The sequence below is a fragment of the Haliotis asinina genome, chromosome 8, assembly GCF_037392515.1.
Source record: "Haliotis asinina isolate JCU_RB_2024 chromosome 8, JCU_Hal_asi_v2, whole genome shotgun sequence".
Taxonomy (NCBI): Eukaryota; Metazoa; Mollusca; class Gastropoda; order Lepetellida; family Haliotidae; genus Haliotis; species Haliotis asinina.
The window spans coordinates 28,559,875-28,583,538 of NC_090287.1; the positions used below are offsets into that span (position 1 = coordinate 28,559,875).

At 36.9% G+C, this 23,664-nt stretch overlaps 1 protein-coding gene across 1 annotated transcript; it reads right to left on the reverse strand.

Annotated features, from left to right (window-relative positions):
• Positions 1 to 6,133: 6,133 nt before the first annotated feature.
• LOC137294540 (ras-related protein Rab-13-like) lies at positions 6,134 to 21,856 on the reverse strand. The gene is made up of 7 exons (XM_067825579.1): positions 20,936 to 21,856; positions 12,908 to 12,968; positions 12,110 to 12,170; positions 8,853 to 8,930; positions 7,213 to 7,302; positions 6,731 to 6,796; positions 6,134 to 6,450 (listed from the first exon to the last, which is right to left on the reverse strand). Exons 1-7 carry the CDS (start codon positions 21,057 to 21,059, stop codon positions 6,226 to 6,228), a joined length of 705 nt encoding a protein of 234 aa, XP_067681680.1. The 5' UTR covers positions 21,060 to 21,856; the 3' UTR covers positions 6,134 to 6,225.
• Between the last annotated feature and the right edge of the window lie 1,808 nt (positions 21,857 to 23,664).

Consider the following 23,664-nt stretch of genomic DNA (forward strand, 5'->3'; position numbering starts at 1 on the left):
TACTGCTGTCAAGCAAAAGTGTCAGATGTCACCTTTTTAAATCAATGTTGCATCATAACAGAACCAGTGGCAGACTGTTGTCTTTATTATTACTCACCAACTGCTAAAATGCCAACGTTATAGATATAAATATTAACACTGCCATTTTTCTCTCTCGCAGGTACAATGTACCTTCCTTCCAATCATTAAAGTAAAGCGGCTATGTAACATTATTTATATCATTACTTTAACACTATAATTTTTTGGTGGAATACAGAATTCAGGAAACAAGGAATGTGAAATGTACATATATGAGGACTCTTCTGATGGGACAAAATATTTGAAAGTATAATGAATAGATTGTCTGAATGGCTTAATAAATAAACATTAAAAAGAATCATCTGACAAAAATGAATTCATGTTCTGGGGAAAAGACTGAATTTTGTATAAATATAAAAATTCATAAATAAATACAATCTAAACAATAGACATGTACATAAAGTAATAATGAACCTTTGTGTGACAATGCTTCTATTTTTTTGATAAGGTCAGGTTAGTCTGATTGGTCTTAATATACTACACTGACTTTTATCTGACAAATAAATGCTCAGTTTTGCATCCAACATTCACACATTCATCCTACAATGCTGGATTAAAGACTGCATTAACTACTTACTGAAACAATGGATCTCTAAAAGATCTTTGTTATAGTCAAAATACTTCCTCCTCTATAGACTGTGGAAATGTGTCTGAACATAATATACACTAAACAAGCAGCAGTCAGACCAACTAGCTTAGATCTACGATGTGAATTCAATAAATGAGTCACTATCCTGGTAGCTGATATACAAATTCTAATTTTGACCATGGTACCATTTAGTGAATCAGCTAACTCGTATATTTCAAGAATTTCAACTTCTTATATGAATAGTTTTGCTTAAAGGTCATATGCAACCAAAAAGTCAAACATAATTAAAACACAGTTATCACTTGTGCATGATATATAAAATGCATTGGTGATTGTGAAAATACAAATAAACAAAATTATAAGTATACAATCACAAATCAAAAGTCCAGTATTTTGTACTTGGGTTTACCTGCTTCAAAATGAAGCAGCCACGATAACAAACCCAGTCAGGGCAGGTGGGTGTGAACTTGTGTCCCTTGTCAATGACCACTGGTTCATTTGTCAATACACTTGTTTGGAATCATTTGAAAAACCATGATCGGTGTTCATTCAGAGGTAGTCACTTGATGATCATCATTTCGATAAGCGTTTATTTAGAGGCGAAGAACTAATGATCAACTTTTGATCAGTTTTCAATAATGGCCAGTCCTCAACAGCTATTGTTTTAGTCTAGTTCAGGAGTCTACATCTTACCACTGATATTTATGATCACTTTGTGATTTCTTTGGACACAGATATGTCATTAACTGACTGACCATCAACTTTACAACTGAAATATTATTAACCAATTATTATTAATCAATTCTTAAACAGTAAAACATAATCAAAATTTAGTGAGTATAAAGCTGTCATATAGTTATATTCAAAATGTAAAAATAGTTTGATACATAGACATATAACACGATTTGTTATATGGTTTTGATTAAGATAAAGGTGGAAATGAATAATTAAAGTGAGTGTCAGGTATTGGAGTGTTTGAATTGAATGTCAAGCATCAAGTATAAAGTGAGTGTCTAGCACTGGAATGTATAACTGAGTGCAAAGTATTGTCATGTAAAAGTGAAAGTCAGGTATTAGAATGCAAAGGCTGGTGGTCAGATATTGAAGTGAAAAGTTGGTCGTCACATATTGGAGTCTGAAGAGTAACTATGAAGTACTCAATGCAGATTTAAAAATACCGACATCAAACAGCCATGGACCTGAGACTCAATAATAGGAGCAACCATGGGTGGGAACGAATCCTAAGTTTGTTGTGTACAGCAACAATGTGGCTGATAACAGTGCAGTAGTTGGGCATGAATAACAGAAGGTTCACTCAGCAGTAGAGCCTCACTGGAACCTACAGACCTGACAATTATTATACTAAATGTAAACAGGCCAATGGGAAGGTTAAATGTGCTTTTGGCTAAAACCATGGGTAAGATTCCAAGACAAGACTGGATAAACCAGATGCATCAATCTTCATTTCTCTCACACAGTAGTGGCCATTGGTTGTAATCAAAGCTAGAGCCACAAAATACATTTCGATGTGATGCAGCTTTAAACTCATGGTCACGTGAAGCCTCTCAGCTTAAAGCATGGTGGTCCAAGACCAAAATAGTAAATATGAGTTTAGGGAATTATCATAACAGACAGTTATTTCACTAAGAGTTACTCTCCTTAACAAAGAAGACACACAGTTTAACTTCTCTATATATTTGTTCATATCTGCAGCAGCCATTCAAGTAAACATGAAATGACTTTAAGGAGGCACTAAATGTCTACACTAACTGACCAATAAAGAGACTTTAAAATTCATAGGAAAAGTAAGGCAAGCATTTCAAGGCAAACACTGAGAATTGCATAGCAAGATAATGGATGTAAAGTATCCATGCAAAAATAAATATCTACAACTGTGAACATCAGATTGCACTGTCGTGCAAACATACACATGTATGTAAAACTTGGCTCATTTTCCATAACCAGTTCCAGGATTTCTTCCAGAAGTTGCTATCTGCTCTTTACCACTTAACCACTTTTTCATCAATGTCTCCTCAGTGTTACAAATTAAGCTTGAAAGTCAAGGGGTCCTTTTTTCCTAGAGCAAGTGATGTGTCTATAGATGCAGATACCAACATCTAAAAGACTCAAAGAACAACCTTATTTTCAAACACAGGTGCAAGGGTTTCACAGGAATATGCATCCATGAACATACAGAATGGATGAAGCAGTATAGTGACTACTGTGGGAAAGTATCAAGTCTACTAATTGGCAAGACTGCATCACCTTACACTGGGATCATTCTGGAACAGTTAAAAGGTTCAAAGGCTTTGTGGTTTCAGATGAGATGCCACAATTGTAAATGGTTTAGACACAATACTACGACATGCAAAGTTCAGATGAGCTAAACAGATGACAATATATCTATTGAGGTGGTAGGCTGACAGCTTTCACATTACAAGCCCTGCCTTCCACCAAGAGCCAGGTGAGTTTAGTCTGTACAATCTGTTAAAACATTACTTGATATTTCATCTGTATGACAATATTCATATGTGGAATGGAATGAGAGTCTCACTTAGTTCTGTCCCATTTAAAAACATGAATACAAAATCTTCAACACACAATAGATATCTTGATATGTGATCACATTCACATTACTGGTACATTATACACCATACAAACATACCATATTCATTCTTGTTGACATCAGCTCAAACATTGCTATGGCACATATTCAATATTAACAACCAAAGCTAAAAAAACGCTAAATCTGATGGTCACATGATCACGAAAAGTTCAATGTTTCAGTTTTATCTCTGTAATCAATTACCGGTAAATAATGGAAAGCACAAGGTTTGGTATCTGATCAGTACCTAATTAAATTATACTCCAACTTTCTTCATCGAACATCAAACTTCAATGCATTTTAATATCATAAGCCTCCTTTAACCATGTCTACAGAGAATATTGTCTGGGATAAAGTAAAATACAACCTGTCATTCAATTTATGTTTTACTCGTGAAATTGGACATTCATACAACTGTTTTACCACTTTCAGACTAGTGACCCTTTGGTAAAGACCAACCCTGTAAGTCTTACAAACTGTGAACAGTTCTTGAGAGTCCGAAGTGAAAAGAGAGACATAATCTCTACAGTGTAATTTACAAACTCATAATAATAATTATTTCAGCACCAGTTAACGAAATATTTTATATATACAATAAATTCATTTGTCTAACACTATTCTTTTCTTCCTGGTTTCAGATAAACCTTGTTTTGAATATGCTCTACAACATAGACTGAAGCTAAATAATGGCTGCAAGAAACATTGGGAAATACAGTTTGTGTACCTTAACTCATCACCAGCACATCGGGACACTTTACACCCAAACCAAATCAGACTCAAATTCAGTCTCAGTTCAAGCCTATACCGCTTGTTTTCATTTTACCATAACAACATGCTCAAGGACTGTCATGTTTTAATCATCTCCCACAAACATATGTGGTCCACTAACTGCAGAGTTTCCCCCAAGATGACTAACTACAATCATGTCTACTTGGATGCAGCAAACACCATCCTGCACAAGCATGTTATGAGACACCACATTTAGTGTCTCACAGTTCAGTTTGTTAAGATTCAGACATATCTGACACAACTGGAAGCAACCTGTAACTGGAAGAGACATAATTTCATCATATAATGGACGTTTCTACTAATGCATAAACTTGGTATTGCAATCCAGTATCCTAAAGCATGTCTCATACACCAGGTTCTTCAAATAATCGGACAGTGGTTTCTCCATATGTGACTGCTCATGCAAACAAACATGGCAGAAAATCATTTGGCACTATTTCATAGGGCAGTTCACTCAGGCTTTGTGTTAGTGCACTTATGAAATAACTAAAGTAATGTCGGAAATAGAAAAACACAGAAACGAGCAATGCAAATATTTTCAAAGTCCAAATTATTTGGAACAGACTATGGCTTTTTTGCAAATTAGTGTATGATGATATTGTATTATGGAGGGCCCTGTTTAAATGTGCATTCTTAAATTAGACTTAGCTTATTATGAACAATAGCTGTCATAAAAAAAAAAATAACTTTCATGGTGAAACTATTAACTGTGTAGCTACCACAGAGTCTCACGATCACTATGTATAACAAGAAACAGGTAGGAGGGCTCCTCTCAAAAGCAAAACCAGGACAGGTGTCGCAGACGATGATTTCGGCCGGGCTTGGGGATAGAGATATCAGCTATGATATGATAATCCTTCAGGGGAATTAAACTGGGGAATAGACGGCATATTATAACAATGTACAAAAAATATCCAGTCCAGTCCATGAAGCTTTTCTATGGGTATCAGGTATCATACTCTTTCACATCTCTTAACATAAAGTTCATTACAGAAAGACATATAAAATGTTAATCAACAGATGAGACATATTCAAAACACATGAAACAGCACAAAATATCTTTGAGATGACCCCTTGCGCCAGTCAGCAGTGCATGCATTTCATACCATGTGAGTCGACAGTCCGTCATCATACCTGGCTGAGCAATCTAACTGTCTACAGCCTGATCTATTGTTTTCAGCAGCTTTTCGTATTTTTCCAAAGTATTGCCTGATTTCACATGTAAACATGCTTTTCTGGATATCCTCTTATGCATCCCTCTGAATGCCCAGTTAGGCCGAAGTGAGTTATTTCAACATATCCTATTTGCAGTTGTGCAAATTTGTGGGATACAGAAAAACAGCCAAAAAACTTTTCTATTTCCGACAGTACTTTAGTTAGTAATACATCATTCTGTAAGCCTTTGCAAGACTAGAGACTAGAAGACAGAACATGGCATCAACACCAGCAGATTCAAGATTTCAAGGGTTCTGGGGTTCAAAAACACACATGCTTTGCTGTATGAAGTATCAATACTTGCGTCTTTAAGAGAGGCTCTTTGAGGCACTGCTACCACTAAGTTAGACAGTCTGTCAGTCTGCCTGTCTTTCTGTCTGATAAAGTTGTTTTTATCAACTAGTTTACACTCAACTGTCATGACTAGTTAATTTCAGCTTGTTCTAATATTATGCAATAAGATTTTGCTTTTGGTTTCATGACATTAAAGTAAAGTGACTCAGATGCACAGCTAAGCATATAGTGCATCAGAGGTTTACCTTTAATATACCTTTAATACCTTGATACATGGAGAAAACATGAGACTGTTTTACTACCATCATCCTGGATGGAACAAATCCTCAGTTATCAAGACTGTTCTATTCTTTTCTAATAGCCTCGTCCCATAGTGTCATGTAACGTCAACCAGATACAAAATGTGTATACCATGCTGGCAGATTCCTATATTTATCAAGGTACAGGGGAAAATGGATTCACTGAATAATTGAGGACGTACGTAATGTCACAGAGAAAACACAAAGCAAAATTTCTGTAGAGGAATAAGATAAAATTTTCAAATTCAACCTGGCATGGCATTATTTCATTGTTTTCATTTTCCAGCCATACCTATTACTGTATGCCATTTTTTGTTTTATTTACTATATGGTATAACAAGAACACTGTAGACTGTTTACAATATACTACAACATGCCCACTTGCTGTAGATTGGTCGTACCACCTTGTCTTCATCATCGTCATCCTCCTCTGACGTGATCAGTTGTGATGTGTCCGAGTTGTTCCGGCCAGTCATGGACTTGTCTATCACAATCGCTGAGTTATCATCCTCATGGATTGAATAGCTGGAGTTCTTCTGATCCTGTGTGCTTAATATCTGCCTGCACATTTCATAGAACGGCTGAAACACACAATATTTTGATAAAGAATACTTGCTCTGAATTGCATACAGAGTGTCTACTGAAAACAAAGTTATTTGTTTGACAACACAGGGATGACTTCAGGGCAAACTGGGCTTCTATATCCATCTAACACATTCTGGTTACAATTCTCCAACTGAAAGTCAAGATCTATAGTGACAGTAAAATATATGAGAACACATTACAATATTTTATCCCTATATTTCCCCAAATAGAATTCCCTGATGAAAAAGACAATGATGACTTTTAAAGAAAACTTACAACTTCCAAATTTTCTCTCCGTTTGGCGCTAACTTCAAAGAACTGACAGTTATTGTTCTCGGCAAACTGCAACAAAATACAAGTAATCATCACCTTATGGAGGAAAGCATGCATATATGTAGGATGTTATCTGCCACAAGTTTTATCATCACAGCAAACCATAAATATTTTCCATAATTGTTGTATTTTGTTGTGAAATCTGTGTTTGTGAATCTTTCCTTAGCAGTTCTTATCTCAGTAGAAATGCTAATGCTACTGTTAAGGAACTGCACTAAAAAAAATAGCCATGACCCAAATATGATCTTTCAAAATAGAAAGGAACCAGGGCTTGTCAAAAGTTCATGGAATTAGTGACACTGCATTCAGCAATATTTCAGCTACATTTATATGTAAATATTTGAGTGATAATGAAGCTGTTGAATGACAAGAAAACATCTCTAAGATGCAGGGGATTATATACAGTATGTCTCATTTTCACAAACCGTTTCTGCCTCTTCAGTATCAACTCTTCTAGAGTCTTCTTCATCCTTTTTATTGCCCATCACCATTATCACGGTGTCTTCCTTTGCAAACTGGAAAATAGTTTCAAGCAAATATCCTTCATCACACATGCCAACATATTTTTTAATTTGTCAATAAATTAGTAGTTCTGTGGAATTGGAATGGCTTATCAAGCAATTTTGTGTTTGTTTGTTAGATAATGCCACACAATATTCTTCTGCTATTTGGCAGCAGTCGAAAAATATTTCAGTCTTTACCAGACAATCTAGTGATCAACATCGATCTACACAGAGATACAATGACATGTGTCTACAATGTCAATGAGCCAGATCACATGATACTGTTAGTTAACCTATATGAACAGGCCTGGGTTGCTTTAAGAGAGTACACTGAAATGTCACTCTATCAAATAAACAAGAAGTTGTTACCCAACAAGTTGTATGATAGATTATAGACCAGTTCTAACTGGTAGCAGTAAAAATCCACTATGAGGCAAATACAACACATATCACATATACAGGTATTCGGCAATGAAACAAATATTGGATACCACTGGCTATTGGTAGCAAATACAATAACAAGTCAGCAACTGATGTGTCTTTCATTATATCAGTGAAACAATTACAAAATACATGGTTTGACACGTCTTGACAATCATGGCAACTGATCATGCTGCTATCCAGTTAAATATATAAATGAAACACTGTTGGCGATTATCTGCCTGGCCTGGATATCTTCCACCTTCATATGAAAATTTACTGTGCATGAATGAGCGAGTGAGTATGGTTTAATGCTGCTTTAAGGAATATTCCAGCAATATCATGATGGGGCAGACCACATATGGACTTCACACATTGTGGGGAATCGAATCTTGGTCTCCTGCATGACGAGCCAATGCTTTAACCACCAGGCTATCCCACCTCCCAACTTTTAAGGAACTAATGATTCTTTATAGTTAAGAACATTTACAAATTCAAAATTTTCTTTCTGCTTGGCCATAACTTCAAAGAACTGACAGTTATTATTTTCGGTTTGGAGAAATAACAATCAAATTCAGAAAAATAACCCCACTCCTTCATAAGAAATTAATGAATATTTGATTTGTGTGATCATTAATGACAAATATATTCATTAAACGTTATAGTTCGATTCACTGAATATGCAAAAGAATTCCAACAAGCCTTATACCCATTGTGTAAATTAACATACAGATACTAGTTAGATTTTACATGTATGATATCATATCTTTATGTATTCAACCATATAACATATCAGTTTTTTAACACCTGAATCCAAAGGATATGTCTTATCCCAAGGATGAGGTTTTAAAATCTCATTACAATGTGAATATATGTATTCTTACCTAACTTCAATCTGGCAACTACAGTAACATATGTTATATTGGGGATTACACTTTTTCACTGAAGTACAGATTGAAGTATTTTTGTTAAGTTGAATCCTGAAGAAAAGCAGGCATTGTGGGTAGGGTTCAAGGTTGGTACATGCTTATGACCTGCCTCTTTGAGCTTTCGTTTTACATTAAGCTCATGTATCATGCTATAACTTTTGTTCAGGGCTGCATAAACACAACTCAGTATGAAGTGGTAGCTATATTACTGACCTGTCTGACATAGGAAATCCACTTTGGTAGTGACTCGTAGGAACTCCGGCTGCATATATCATACACAACCATCACACCCTGAAGAGACAAGGGATAAAAATCATATCAGTATACACATCAGCCACACTTCAAGTGAGTGAGTTTGGTTTTACGCTGTTTAAACACATTCAAAACACATTGTACCCATGTGAGGAATTGAACCCGAGCCTTCAGCATGACGAGTGAATGCTTTAACCACTAGGCCACCTCACCATCCAACACTTCAAGAGAACTGGTCAATGCTATAGATTATCAGCAGTATTTATGAACACTCTGTGACGCAGCCTGACCAGTTATTCTGAAAATATTATTATGGAAACATACTGCATAGGATGGTAAATCAGGTAAATAACCAACGAAATGTTAACTGCCACAATAAAGGTAGTCATCTATTCTCTGAACCAAACATAGTTTATATAAAAAAAAGCACTTCATATATTATTTCCATAGAACATAATAACAAGAAGCCCAAAGACTTTCTTCATTTTCAGAAACTGTTGCAATCTAAACTTGCCACACATTCTTGACTTGCATTGCCTGCACTGGATATATGTCTTTGACGGTCTGTATGACAGACTACTCCACTGGATATATGTGTTTGACGGTCTACATAACAGACTACTCAACTGGGTATACGTGTTTGACAGTCTACATAACAAACTACTCCACTGGATATACATGTTTGACAGTCTACATAACAGACTACTCCACTGGATATACATGTTTGACAGTCTACATAACAGACTACTCCACAGGGTATACGTGTTTGACAGTCTACATAACAGACTACTCCACTGGATATACATGTTTGACAGTCTACATAACAGACTACTCCACTGGATATACGTGTTTGACAGTCTACATAACAGACTACTCCACTTGGGTATACGTGTTTGACAGTCTACATAACAGACTACTCCACTGGATATACATGTTTGACAGTCTACATAACAGACTACTCCACTGGATATACATGTTTGACTGTCTACATAACAGACTACTCCACTGGGTATACGTGTTTGACAGTCTACATAACAGACTACTCCACAGGGTATACGTGTTTGACTGTCTACATAACAGACTACTCCACTGGATATACATGTTTGACAGTCTACATAACAGACTACTCCACAGGGTATACGTGTTTGACTGTCTACATAACAGACTACTCCACTGGATATACGTGTTTGACAGTCTACATAACAGACTACTCCACAGGGTATACGTGTTTGACAGTCTACATAACAGACTACTCCACTGGATATACGTGTTTGACTGTCTACATAACAGACTACTCCACTGGATATACATGTTTGACAGTCTACATAACAGACTACTCCACAGGGTATACGTGTTTGACAGTCTACATAACAGACTACTCCACTGGATATACATGTTTGACAGTCTACATAACAGACTACTCCACTGGATATACGTGTTTGACTGTCTACATAACAGACTACTCCACTGGGTATACGTGTTTGACAGTCTACATAACAGACTACTCCACTGGATATACTGTAAAATCATTACTATTCGCGGGGGGTTAATTTTCGCGCTTTTCGCACACAAAAATTATCCGCAAAAATAAAACCTCCGCGAATAATTATGATAAATTGTGGAAATAAAAACAAACAAAGAGCTTTGAGTTTTAGTTTTGTATTGCTAGTAATTTGACTACAAGTACACGTCATTCATTCATGACTCAGTGAAACAAAAAGATACATAAAAACAAATTAAATAGTTGATTCAACACGTCATTTTCAGTGTCTCTGATTGACACGATACACACGACTTTACTAAATTAAAAATGTCAGGTCACCTGCTACTAGTGAATTAGTCTGAAAGTCCACCTTGGCGAAATCCGCTTTGGATTAAATCCTTCCTCTTGGATATGTTGTCGTAGGTCTGGATAATCCATTGCGCATGTAGTGGTTTGACAATACTGGTACACGTGCACAGAGCTTTCTGAGTACCTGATTGGCCGAGCGCGTCACGGGTCGAGGTCACATAGGTCAATGATTTCTTACGCAAATCTCAACATGGATTCTTCAGTGCTCCATTGCGTGTCTCAATGTAGCGGAAGGCCCATGTTTCCCCAGCTAATTAGGCAGGTGACAGGACGACAGCTAGGGTCAGTGTTTTCTTTACAGTTTACAGTTACCTGTGTTATACTCTCGTGATTTCTGTACTTTGATGATGCGCGAAAATTAAACCGCACGAATTAGTCAAATTTTCTGTTTCCGCGAAAATTAAGCCGCACGAAAATAAATGATTTTACAGTACATGTTTGACAGTCTACATGGCAGATTACTCCACTGGATATACATGTTTGACAGTCTACATAACAGACTACTCCACTTGGGTATACGTGTTTGACAGTCTACATAACAGACTACTCCACTGGATATACATGTTTGACAGTCTACATGGCAGATTACTCCACTGGGTATACATGTTTGACAGTCTACATGACAGACTACTCCACTGGATATATGTGTTTGACAGTCTACATAACAGACTACTCCACTGGATATACATGTTTGACAGTCTACATAACAGACTACTCCACTGGATATACATGTTTGACAGTCTACATGGCAGATTACTCCACTGGATATACATGTTTGACAGTCTACATGGCAGATTACTCCACTGGATATACATGTTTGACAGTCTCTATGACAGACTACTCCACTGGGTATACATGTTTGACAGTCTACATGACAGATTACTCCACTGGATATACATGTTTGACAGTCTACATGACAGACTACTCCACTGGATATACGTGTTTGACAGTCTACATAACAGACTACTCCACTGGATATACGTGTTTGACAGTCTACATAACAGACTTCTCCACTGGATATACATGTTTGACAGTCTACATGGCAGATTACTCCACTGGATATACGTGTTCGACAGTCTCTATGACAGACTACTCCACTGGGTATACGTGTTTGACAGTCTACATGACAGACTACTCCACTGGACATACATGTTTGACAGTCTACATGACAGACTACTCCACTGGATATACATGTTTGACAGTCTACATGACAGATTACTCCACTGGATATACATGTTTGACAGTCTACATAACAGACTACTCCACTGGATATACATGTTTGATGGTTTCTATGACTACTCCACTATGTATATGCATTCCAGGGTCTGTATGACAAGACGACAGTAAATCCAGTTTTTTACTACACCTGAGCCCTCCTATAAAACTGCTTGGTGATGGCTTCAAATCTTTCCTGGCCAGCCGTATCCCTGAAAGAATGCAACTTGTATGTGAGGACTACCATAACATTACTGAAACCCATAATGTTCTCTTCAACGCCAGGTCCCCCTAAGTAATGGAAGGAATTACGGCAAATGCCCCCAGGATGCTTCCGATGTTCAGACATAAACAACTTCCATGGGCATGACTTATGATGCTTTTTTGCAGTGACAATCTTTTCCTAAAAAAATAATTTATAGCTCCGACAACACCGCATACCTTAACGCATTGTACACCGGTGGTCAAAGATGGATAATTATGAAAATGAAAACAGTAGAAACTAAAAACAAAGCTCACGGAGATGAGTGCTCCTTCCAGTGATGCCATGTTTTGATGTGTGAGTTTTAGGACGCCACCGACAAATCACACAACAGAGCCGAGAAATCTCTGAAGATGGCTGATCTTGTTTCAAGTATTACTTACATTGTTTCCGAAAGGGGCGTTGTGTTTATGTTATTACCGCTAAACTATCGATATCGCTGCAATTGTTTCGCAAGTGGGCTGCATTTGCTTACATTTGAGATGCAATTCCTTCAAATTTGCTGTAATTCCTTCCATTACTTAGGGGGGCCTGAACATGGGTCACATAAATCATACTTATAGTTTCCTTGTACTTTTGTATCATTCCAAGTAAAAAAAATACAAATCAACACTTTACTTTTCGCTGTTCATATTCTTACAGTAATTCTTGCCATTCAATAGAAAACCAAGACAAAGAAAAGCATACCATATCTGCATCTTCACCATTTGCCCATTCACTTCTATGGTTTTGACTTTAAAGTCAACTCCTGTAAAAAAAACATAAACTGTCATAAACATGGGTGGGAAAACAACACTAACAAAGTCAAAACTGAATAACATATCTGTCTCCAAATCCTCTACAAAAACAAATTTTAATAGGAATTAAAGAACACTGTTCATCTTGAACGTACACTTTTAAAACGTTTACAGTTGTAAATTACAACCTGCATTTTCTAAAATGCAATATTACTTATCAGTTTCTGTGTCTGGAGTACATCTGAAAAACATCCATCATTTACATATACATGACACTTTATGAGAATAAGCACATTAAAAATACATGGATCAAATCCTCAAAAACAGATTATGTTGTAGCATGGACTATGAAGTGCAATACTGTCTATAATATCTGACAGGTAGCAATAATTGTGACAATCATCATCTTACCCAACTCTCAAAATAAGTCATTTTGTCTATCTGCAGGCTAATATTGTTGGGTCTTTTTTTCAAAAGTGCCAAAGGACACTCACAAGGATGTACAGGTGATATACTTTGCCAGTGACACTCCAACACAAGGAGTTTGGGACCATCATATACTAAACGCCTCGTATCAATGTAGTCTGTCATACAGTTAGTTAAGCAAATATCTCCATGAACGCCCATGCAAGTCTAGAAAATGTGGACCATCTAGATTTCCAGTGAAGAAGTGTTTGCCATTAATATGGCAGTGCCCCTTACCACTGAAGAAGAACACAATATTTATAATATATTTATTACGTTTTTGTCACATGACTGTTGTCTGCATAATCAACCAAAGTAGGCTGCCAAAATATGCAATCCATGAGATCTTGTGTTAACAAGGGTTTGAAAAGTGGTCAAAGTGTAGTGGTGACACTGAAAGTAAGGTCAAGGTCACCAAAATTGACTGGAGTCTGTGTAATGCCCCAATGTAAGCTGTCACCAAATTTGATGACATTTGGTACAACCATCCATGAGATATCATGTTAACAGAAGTTTGAAAAGAATTCAAAGTGTCATGGTGATCTGGAAGATAAGGTTTGGGTCACCGAAATCAGCTGGGGTCTTGTGTCATCCCCAAATACAGGCTGTCACCAAATTTGAAGATACAACAATTCACATGTTAACAAGAGCTTGAAAAGTGGTCAAAGTGCCGTGGTAACCTTGAAAATAAGGTCAAGGTCACCAAAATCAGCTGGTGTCTGCGTAATCTCCTCATGTAGGCTGTCAACAAATTTGAAGACATTGAGTACGACGGTCCATGAGGTATTGTGTTAGCAAGAGTTTGAACAGTGGTCAAAGTGTCGTGGTGACATTGAAAATAAGGTCAAGGTCACTCAAATTGACTGGGTTCTGCGTAATCCCTTAACATATGCTGTCACCAGATTTGAAGACACTGGGTGCAACAGTACATGAGTTATCACGTTAACAAGAATTGAGACATACATATGTACAGACACTGCTGAATAATACATGGTCCCCTGTTCTGGCAGTTGACAATGAAGAAAGTATCAGGGTTCCTTGTCATTATAATTTTTTTTTACTATGCACTTTTTTTCTGAAAATTTGTTCATTTCAGAGGCCTGTTGTTAATCTAACTTTTCACCGAACACATTTCCATGTGCAACCTGGATAGTAAGCCAACAGGATTTAATGGTCTTCTATCAATAAACATCACAACAAAATAACACATTTTGGGAGGTGTTAACTCAAAATAACATTTAAATCAGTTGATTTTCCTGAAAATGATACATCACCAAAATTACTTCCATGCCAATAACCCCTCATGAATTAGAAAAAAAGAAACATACATTTTGTAACACATTGCAGGTCAGGAAATCCATTACCCATACAAAATGATCCTGGTATACAATTATTTGTGATCACATCCATACTCATGGTTAATTATTTCCATACAGCTGTCAAACATAATTATTGAGAAGATCAATATAAATATAAGCACCAAAGCTACTGCTGTGTCAGGTAAATAGATCCATCCCAGCCCGTCACTCCCCTGTGCCTAAGGGCATGGGTTTAGCCTCCGGGGTATTTGTGGGCTCCACCTGGGACAGGACATATTTGCCCAAACCAACACACCTGACCCAGTAGCCTTGACAAAGTCAGGTCATCCCTGTGTGTCATGGTGCATAACTCAGGTCAAACTGCCTGTCAGCGCTATCCAAGACAAGAATCTGGTCTACAACATCCTTGTGTAAACATCACCTTCACCTGTACCCTCGGTGACAAATGTCTACAGGCGGCACTGTTTTGCTACAGTTAATACACTTATCCAGTCTGCTAGAACCATCGAGTTTTATAAGGAAATGGCTACGTCAAGTCTGAGTTAAAGCAGCCTTATATTTACCCTTTACATTATTATCTAAAAATGGGTATTTTACCTGAACTATCATTTTCAGTTGTTTGTTATAAATGTTAGCAGATCAGAAGCAAAGATACACTGACGCTAATTATACAATGTTCCCAGTAGATTCATTGTTGTCCGGTCTAACAATGGGCTACCGCGTTTCATTTATCAATAGTTGTGAATGCCAGTGCTTTGCTTTTCTGAAATTTGACAAGCAGGACATTTCTTATTATTGGATCTTGAAAAGATTTTGATATTAACACAAACGGAGCAGAAGTTTTTGTCATTTGCCACATAGAGCTATATTAAAATCTCATCTATGCATTAAAAACAAATTCCAAAGACATGTCTTCCTCATTACCAACCAATTGCCATACAGGTAAACTATTCTGGTCTTGTCATTATGTGAGAGAGTTAGTTGGGTTTTACACCACTTTATAATGACATCACAGCAGGGGCCACCAGAAATGGGCTTCACACAATGTACCCATGTGGGAAATTGAACCTAGGTGTTCAGCGTGATGAGTGAACACTTTAACCACTAGGCCACACAAGCATCCCACACTTGTCATTAACTTATATTCACTTTCATACAATGTGTAAAACAAGGATATCATGAAAGACAGCATGACTGTACTGCAATACATTGTAATCATAAAAGTGTAAGAACATGATTCACAGACTGTTATTTTCACAGATATGCAATTGAAACATCTGTCCTCTGATACCAATTCTCTGTTGTTGTAGATGAATTCTACAAGAGGAAAAAAACAGATAATACTGCAAATGTCGAAGAACCCCTTTAAGTTATCCCAATTCCTTATCTCTACATCAACAAGTATAGTCCAAATCATCATTCATTCATCCATGGTAATCTGATTTATGGTTCCTTCATTTCTAGATAATAGACATCCATATATTGGCCATACAAAGTCAGTGTGGCGTTACATAAATATATTAACATGCTGTATACATGGTACCACATCAATAGATGTTTCTGTCATTGGGTTGTTCTAGAAAGGTTATGCTGTTGGCATTCTTCTCAGCTAGGCTCACAACATCACCCATGGTAGTCTCTATTTGCTTACAATGTAGGCTAACTGCGATAAAAAAATGCATCCCCATTCTCTTTTAATGAGACATTTTTGTCCATCAGCTACATCAACTAGAAGAGTCCACTTTTATATCATAGGGTGATAGTAGTTGATCATTGTGTAATCAACAGACCCTGAAATGATGTTTCAAGACTGTATGTGACAGCAACCCTTGCCCATATATGGATTAGACACAATGTTGTTACATAATTAAAACAAAATGTGATTCAACACATTAAGGAATATTGGTTTGTTATTGCTTTTCTTCAGTCACGCATGTGACCACAGCTGTTAACAGAATTACATAATATAAATGTCCTGTAAACACACCAGAAAATACCCTTAAGTTGCATAAAGAGGACAATCAGGGCCCACATGCACAAAGCGATCTTAGCGCTACAGCTATCTTACGCCCAGGATAAAGAATTACAATAGTTGCAGTGCTAAGATCGCTTTGTGCAAGTGAGCCCAGAATAAGACCTTGAAATAATATATTTCTTTTAACTATTTTACATTCCACATAGTTGTAGGTTTTATCAGTTACATTTTCATCAAATTGCTTCCAATAATTATGACAAATTATCATATAAATTTTGTAGTTCTGTAGACAAACAGCTTTTCATTATCTTCATCATGTCAGTGTTGGCTCAAGAGAGGGTTTTGGAGTGTTTTGACTCATCAAATTCAGTGAGGACCCCCTCTATTTCACATCTGCCCATCTGTTTAACATTGGAGGGGGTCCAGAAACATTATTTTCATCAATTTGGACCCACTCAAAATTTCACCCAAATCTGATGTTTATCAAAACGTTTAACACTTAGGATAAGTTTTCTATGAAAGATGTCTCACCTACCTATGAATTCTCACAATAAACCTGCTTGTCAGACCTATAACGGTAGCACGTACAAGTAAACTTCAGTTAGCATGGTTGGCAAGAAAAGAGCAGCCTGAACATTAGTCATAAAAAATAAGATAAAACAAACAAATACAAATTACATTAAACTACTGAACATACTAAACGTTTGACTGAACATTATGTCTACCATACTGCCATTTTATGATTATTTTATTATTGGCAAAGCAATAAACACAACCTTCCATCTAGGTATTTATTAACAAAGCGTAAATATTATCATTAATTGAATCCTTCCTGCATTTAATTGGATCTAACACAGAACTGTTTACAGTGGCTGTCACAGATGACAGAACAAACAAAGCACACAATTCAATATTTAACCTTGCAAAGATCTCCAGTTAACAGTTTATTGCTGAACACACTAAGATACCATGTGGGCATACCTGACAACTCGTCTTGAGCATGCACCAATGTGTGGATACAGGCACATTATATAAGTCCATTATTGTTAACTCCACCTCCTAATATGGGAGCTAGGCTAGCCCAGTGGTGAAGGCATATGCTTACCAAGCTGAAGACTCAAGTTGTATTTCCCATTTCTGGTGACCCCCACCATAATATTGTGGGAATATTGCTCAGTCTAAGTAAACTTAGTCTCAGTGTATTTCGAACCTTTTCAAGATAAAAAGTTCAAAAGGTATGTGCATATGTGCACTTCCGCAATTTGGTAAGCTGTGTTCTGATTGGTCAATCTCAAAGGTTACCTGACGCGACCAGCCATAAGGTATTGTTAGACTCAGTAGTGGGGTGTAACCAAAAGTACTGAGGATAAGTTTACTTAGACTGGAATATTGCTAAAAGCAGTGGACATCTAAAGACTCACTCACTCACCATCTCTCTGATCAGAAAGACAACAGATACCATGTCCTATAGATTGCAACATCCCCCAATGGTGTTACATTCCTGTCTTCCTAAACCCATTAACTGAGCTGGAAATTTAAGGATGTCATCTCCTGTAATAGGAACACGTTTCAGAGTATACTCTAAGTCCTGTCATCAGCTATCTGCCTCCAAGCTTCCATTCACCTGATGAAGGTTTAGGATAATAGTAAGAATATGCTCTGGAACATCATGTTTCTTATATTACATACTGTGAAATCCATTAATTCGTCTTTTCATGAGTATCATTTCTAAAGTCTATTCAAATACCTCACTACCTGACATTTTGTAAGTTCCTGAGCTAATGAGACAACTGAGTAGCCGTTTAATGTTTTCTCGCATCATGTCAGCTTGGGTTCCATTCCCTACTTGGGTCAGTATGAGATTCCTGGTGACATTTGCCTGGATATGGTTAAATAGTACTTTTATTTGCCTCAATAGTATGATACCCCACTTACTAATTGAATATAGGGACTTTTTCCAGCATGGACAATTCATACAAACCCTGACTTGATATCATAAATCTTGCCACTCCCTTCCATCTTAATACTTTATTTTCACCCATAATGCCTAATCATATACTTCATTTAATGTCATCATAGAGTTAAAGTGTCATATCTTGTATTCATGGTTTCAATGTAAGAGATCATATTGAGGAGACAGTATATTAGAGGTAATTGTCAACACATCCTGTCAGCCAATGACTCACACTGCATCCTCTCATTTCACATATTTCACAAAGGATTGAGGATAAGGTCATGCCCACAGCTGAAGTAATACATAGTGAATTGCATTTTGGTGCATGATTTGGAATACAAATAAAATAAATTACAATTACATACGAAACTTGAGTGAATGAGTGAGTTTAGTTTTATTGCAATATTCTAGCAATATATGTGAGTTTGTTGTGTTTTACACTGCTTTTAGCAACATAAAGCAATATAACTATAGGGGACACCAGAAATGGGGTTGTGACATTGTACTCATGTGGGGAATCAAACCTGGGGATTTGGCATGATGAGTGAACACCTTAACAACAAGGCTACCCCACCACCACTATAAAACCTGAACTCTTACGAGTGCCATCTTGTCACTTATACCTGAAACATTTTTACTATTAATGATCACTGATAAAGAATAAACATGTTGAAACCAACATGCTAATAATATATCGTTCACTTCTGACATCATATATCACTTTAACTCTTCTGTACATATGGTACAAATTTAATAAACATGAACAAAAACAGTCGTTACTGAACATTGATTCATGTATTGCTTACACTTGAGGCAATAACATTTAGTGAGTGAGTGAATATGGTTTTGCACCGCTTTAATCAATATTCCAGCAATATCATGGTGGGGGACACCAGAAATGCATTCACACATTGTATCCATGTGGAGAATCACACCTGAGTCTTTGATGTGAATACTAGGTTACCCTCCAAAAGATTTAAAAGGTATTACAGTTACATTACTATCAATGATATCATCTTGAAGACACGTAACATACATCCAATATACACGATCCAATATAATGTCAAGTCTCGTTAATTCCTTTAATCCAACAATCAGCTTAATCCAACACTTTTGTTCGTAAGAAATTCAATAAACATAACTTAGTCTCATTTATTTAATCCAACATCCTCGTTAATCTGCTGAAAAATGTCGGATTAACAAGACTTAACTGTACACCATTTTGAATACACTTTACTGAGACACACATAATCACTAGTCTATTTATAGCAAGAAATGTAAATACAATCTTATCTGACTATAAACATGCAGTAACAGGTAATTGATTTTGTTTCCTCGCAAGATTAAAAGTGAGAAATGAATATTGTTAAATGCAGGAATTTCAGCTCCAGCTTTGGAGCAATCACATATCAAGGCTTCAGATATTTGTTTTTTTCATAGTACTATTGATGTTTTGATCCATTCATATGTATTTGTATTAAAGTAATCAGAAAGTATTTTGCTTATGTTGATCTAACTTATATATACAAAAACAGAGTATCTAGAGCTCTTTCATAACGAAACATTAATTCACTCATAGAGTTTAATTAATTCACAGCTTTATTGTGTGCATAATAACCATGCTACCCTGCAAAACTGTTATTGACAATAAAACATGGTATAATATGGGGATGTGAGACATCAAAGTGCCGCATTAACTTGACCTTAGTTTAGACCAGCAGGATCCACTTTGAAAATGATCTTAACACAATTAACCTAAGTTAGAACATTGGAGTTACAACTGTCATAGCTCTGAAACTGCTTTGTGCAGAAGGATCCAGACAGTCAAAGTGCATCCACTAAAGCAAAAGTCCTTGCCATTTCATGTAGCATTGGGACATTACCTTACATGTTCAGTCTTCCCATATATTGAAATGTAATGGCTAGAAATGGGCTGTAACTCAAGTTCAATCAGTTCATTAGGAGGCACTGACCCTGCCTTAACAGAAAGTGTCACTTAACAGAGAAAATAAGGTATGTACTTATTTTTTCAGTTGTAACTTATACAAGAGCATATACGATATATATACACAGCCATGACATAATTGTTTTTACAAATCCTCAACTTGTTTTTTTCCATCTGGAAAGCATCCCAACAATTCAGTTTTATGATGCCCTGGGGCTAAATAAGTTAAATGTCATAGTGTCAGGTCAACAATTTTAGCAGAATCTTCTGTAAACTGAAGATTTGCAGAAATGCTAGTGAAAACAAATGTAGAATCTTACCAATAGTTGATATGTGAGTGTTGCAGTACTCATGTTTAGTGTACTGGCAAATAAGGCAGGTCTTCCCTACTCCAGTGTCCCCCACTAGGAGAAGACGTAATAAATGGTCATATCTTTTTGCCATCTTTGTTGTAAGCAGTGCTTGTGAGTAAAAATATCCGAGCTGAGTAATCCAATGTTTACATTACAAACACTGTACTATGTGTGCATTATGCAAGAGAGCCAAAATTTGGACACGAGACAAGATCAGATACAGAGATCCAAGCACAGTATCGGATCAGGACATGGACGCTGTGTCAACACTCCGACCACCATTGCAAAGCCTCTTTAACATATCTTGAGACACCGTCACCGCTCCAACTTGTCTGTGCTATTCCCTTGAAAGGTTGAGTTACCGAGGCCTTCCATATCACCAGGCTACAGAGGAGTCATTTCCGATATGAACACAACTCAACAGTCCGGAATGTCGTGCCCGGCTGGCGGTGGTCAATGATGACTGATTGGAGTGGTCATTATGAACACTATCAATACGTTTCAGAACCAAACCTCAGATATATGTGACAACCTTAATCGTTCATATATCTGTCATTGGGAGACGCCTAGGTCACTTGATAAGGACTGATTATCCTCGCATCTTTACGTAATCTGTCGTAATCCCCGTGCTGTCAAACGACAAGTCACGTCTCGATGAGACACTGGCAAGTGCGCCTGAAGAAAAATCGGCACGTTCTGAAATCCCCGTTTGACTGTAGCTGACTAGATTATAAACATTCTGTGAAGCAGACGTCAAGAGAAGAACTCTCCTTTGGGCAGGGAATGTTATTCTTTCACGTTCCTTAAACTTTGCTGACTTGTGACCCACTCAAAACAAAGAAATTTAAACACGTCATGTCGTCTGCATTTAGAACACGGAAGCAGACTGTGACATCTAGTGGTGGTTGTGGTTATCTCCCTTTGACCTATGGACAAGGTTGATTTGGTTTAGAAAACCATGCAGTATAATTTTGGGGTCTGTTATTGTTCTCTGTAATGTAACCGCAATCAGCGAACGATGACTCGGATTCAATATGATCATTGTGATTTACTCTTTCACTCTAGGGTTTGAACATTTACCTGCATGAACTTCTTCAAAGGCATTTAGAAGTTGGACGATCGAACAAGCATGACACGTTTTCATGTTAAAGGGGCACTGATGCGGAGCGAATAATGCTTCTCGCCAACGGTCTAATTACGAAAGCAGACCGCAAATTGGTCAGCGCCCACTCCTTCGACCGTGACGGACAAAGGAACTGGGCTCCTGTCCATATTAGCAAAATTTCTTCACTTAAATAGTCAGGAGGCCGGATGTCCATCACATGCCATTTGTTTAAAAATATCCATGTATTCCTTGTCTGATCGTAACCATATATCCCAGCAGTGTAGTTCTTTTCGGATGCTTGGATGGTATACTTACTGATCCAATTTGATCCTATTTCTGTGTTTTAACCTCTATATTTAATCATGTTACATGAAAATATGATGTCTACAGGCACGTAGCAACCCATTTGTTTCAGTACGGAAGATTGCAAAGCTTTATATTTAGGTAGTTTTGAGTGTTGGTTGAGCTGTGATAGCAAATAGCATACGTAAATTTTGGTAGCTATGGTAGCTACAATGGTTTATTATTTATGATAATAAAACACACAGTTGATTTATTTGAATTCGTAAACAAAAAAAAAACGATGACCTTGGCTTTGGTAGAGAAATCTGAAAATTGTCTTACGTAAAAAAAACTTATTTCACTTATTTACCAAAGTACACAGCAAATGTCTGTGTGTATTCCTTATGTAACGAAATTCCGTTGGTATCCTCAAAACAGTTTCGGCCCATAAGTGTTTTCAGGCTGCATGCGACACAGAGATTACATCTTCCTTGCTGTAACTCGCGTTTGATGGTGTAAACCTACACGTGTTATTTGTCATCATTCTCTTGATGGTCAATTCATGAATTTATAACAGGTATAATTAGTAGCAACACCACTTCGGTTACTCAACAAAGGTTCCCATTTGGCATTTCTCCTGTCTGGAGTAAATACTCAACATTATAAATTAAGGTCTGTAAAGGCAAATGTATTGTATGTTATGTAATATGTGCATGTAAGTGATGCAAGAGGGTTTATCACCTGAGTTACAAAAACAAACATCGATCAAAGGATTAACCGATAACACACTGATTGATTAATTACTTTTGTTCTTCTAGCGGATTTGTCAAAAGGCAGTGTGTGTAGATGACTACACCCTGTCGTAAAGTGTGAGTGCAAAAACAACATCCTCCCTTCAAAGAATTAACCACCCTTGCGTTGATTGATTGCTCAATATTGGTCAACTAAATTACTTAGAATAGTGGACATCATACAATTAGTTGCCAGGTGTGCTATCTTGGGAGACCAATGAGAGGTTTATCTAGTTTTCACCAACGAAAGACGTGAAACGATGTGTTACTTTTTCGCAAATGAGACAGTTGTAAGACACGCGACACAGAGCAGGATTATTTTACCAGCTGCAGATGAATGGAATACGATTTCTTTTACGTGGATATTGATGGATACATTCCTGAACAAGGTAGTAGCCTGACACTGTTGCTATAAAATTAGTCTGTTTTACGTTCATTGTTTGCATTTTGTTTTAATTTATTTGTTGTAGCATTCAGCAGAATCTGTATGACAGAAAACACACACTAGATCGCGTATG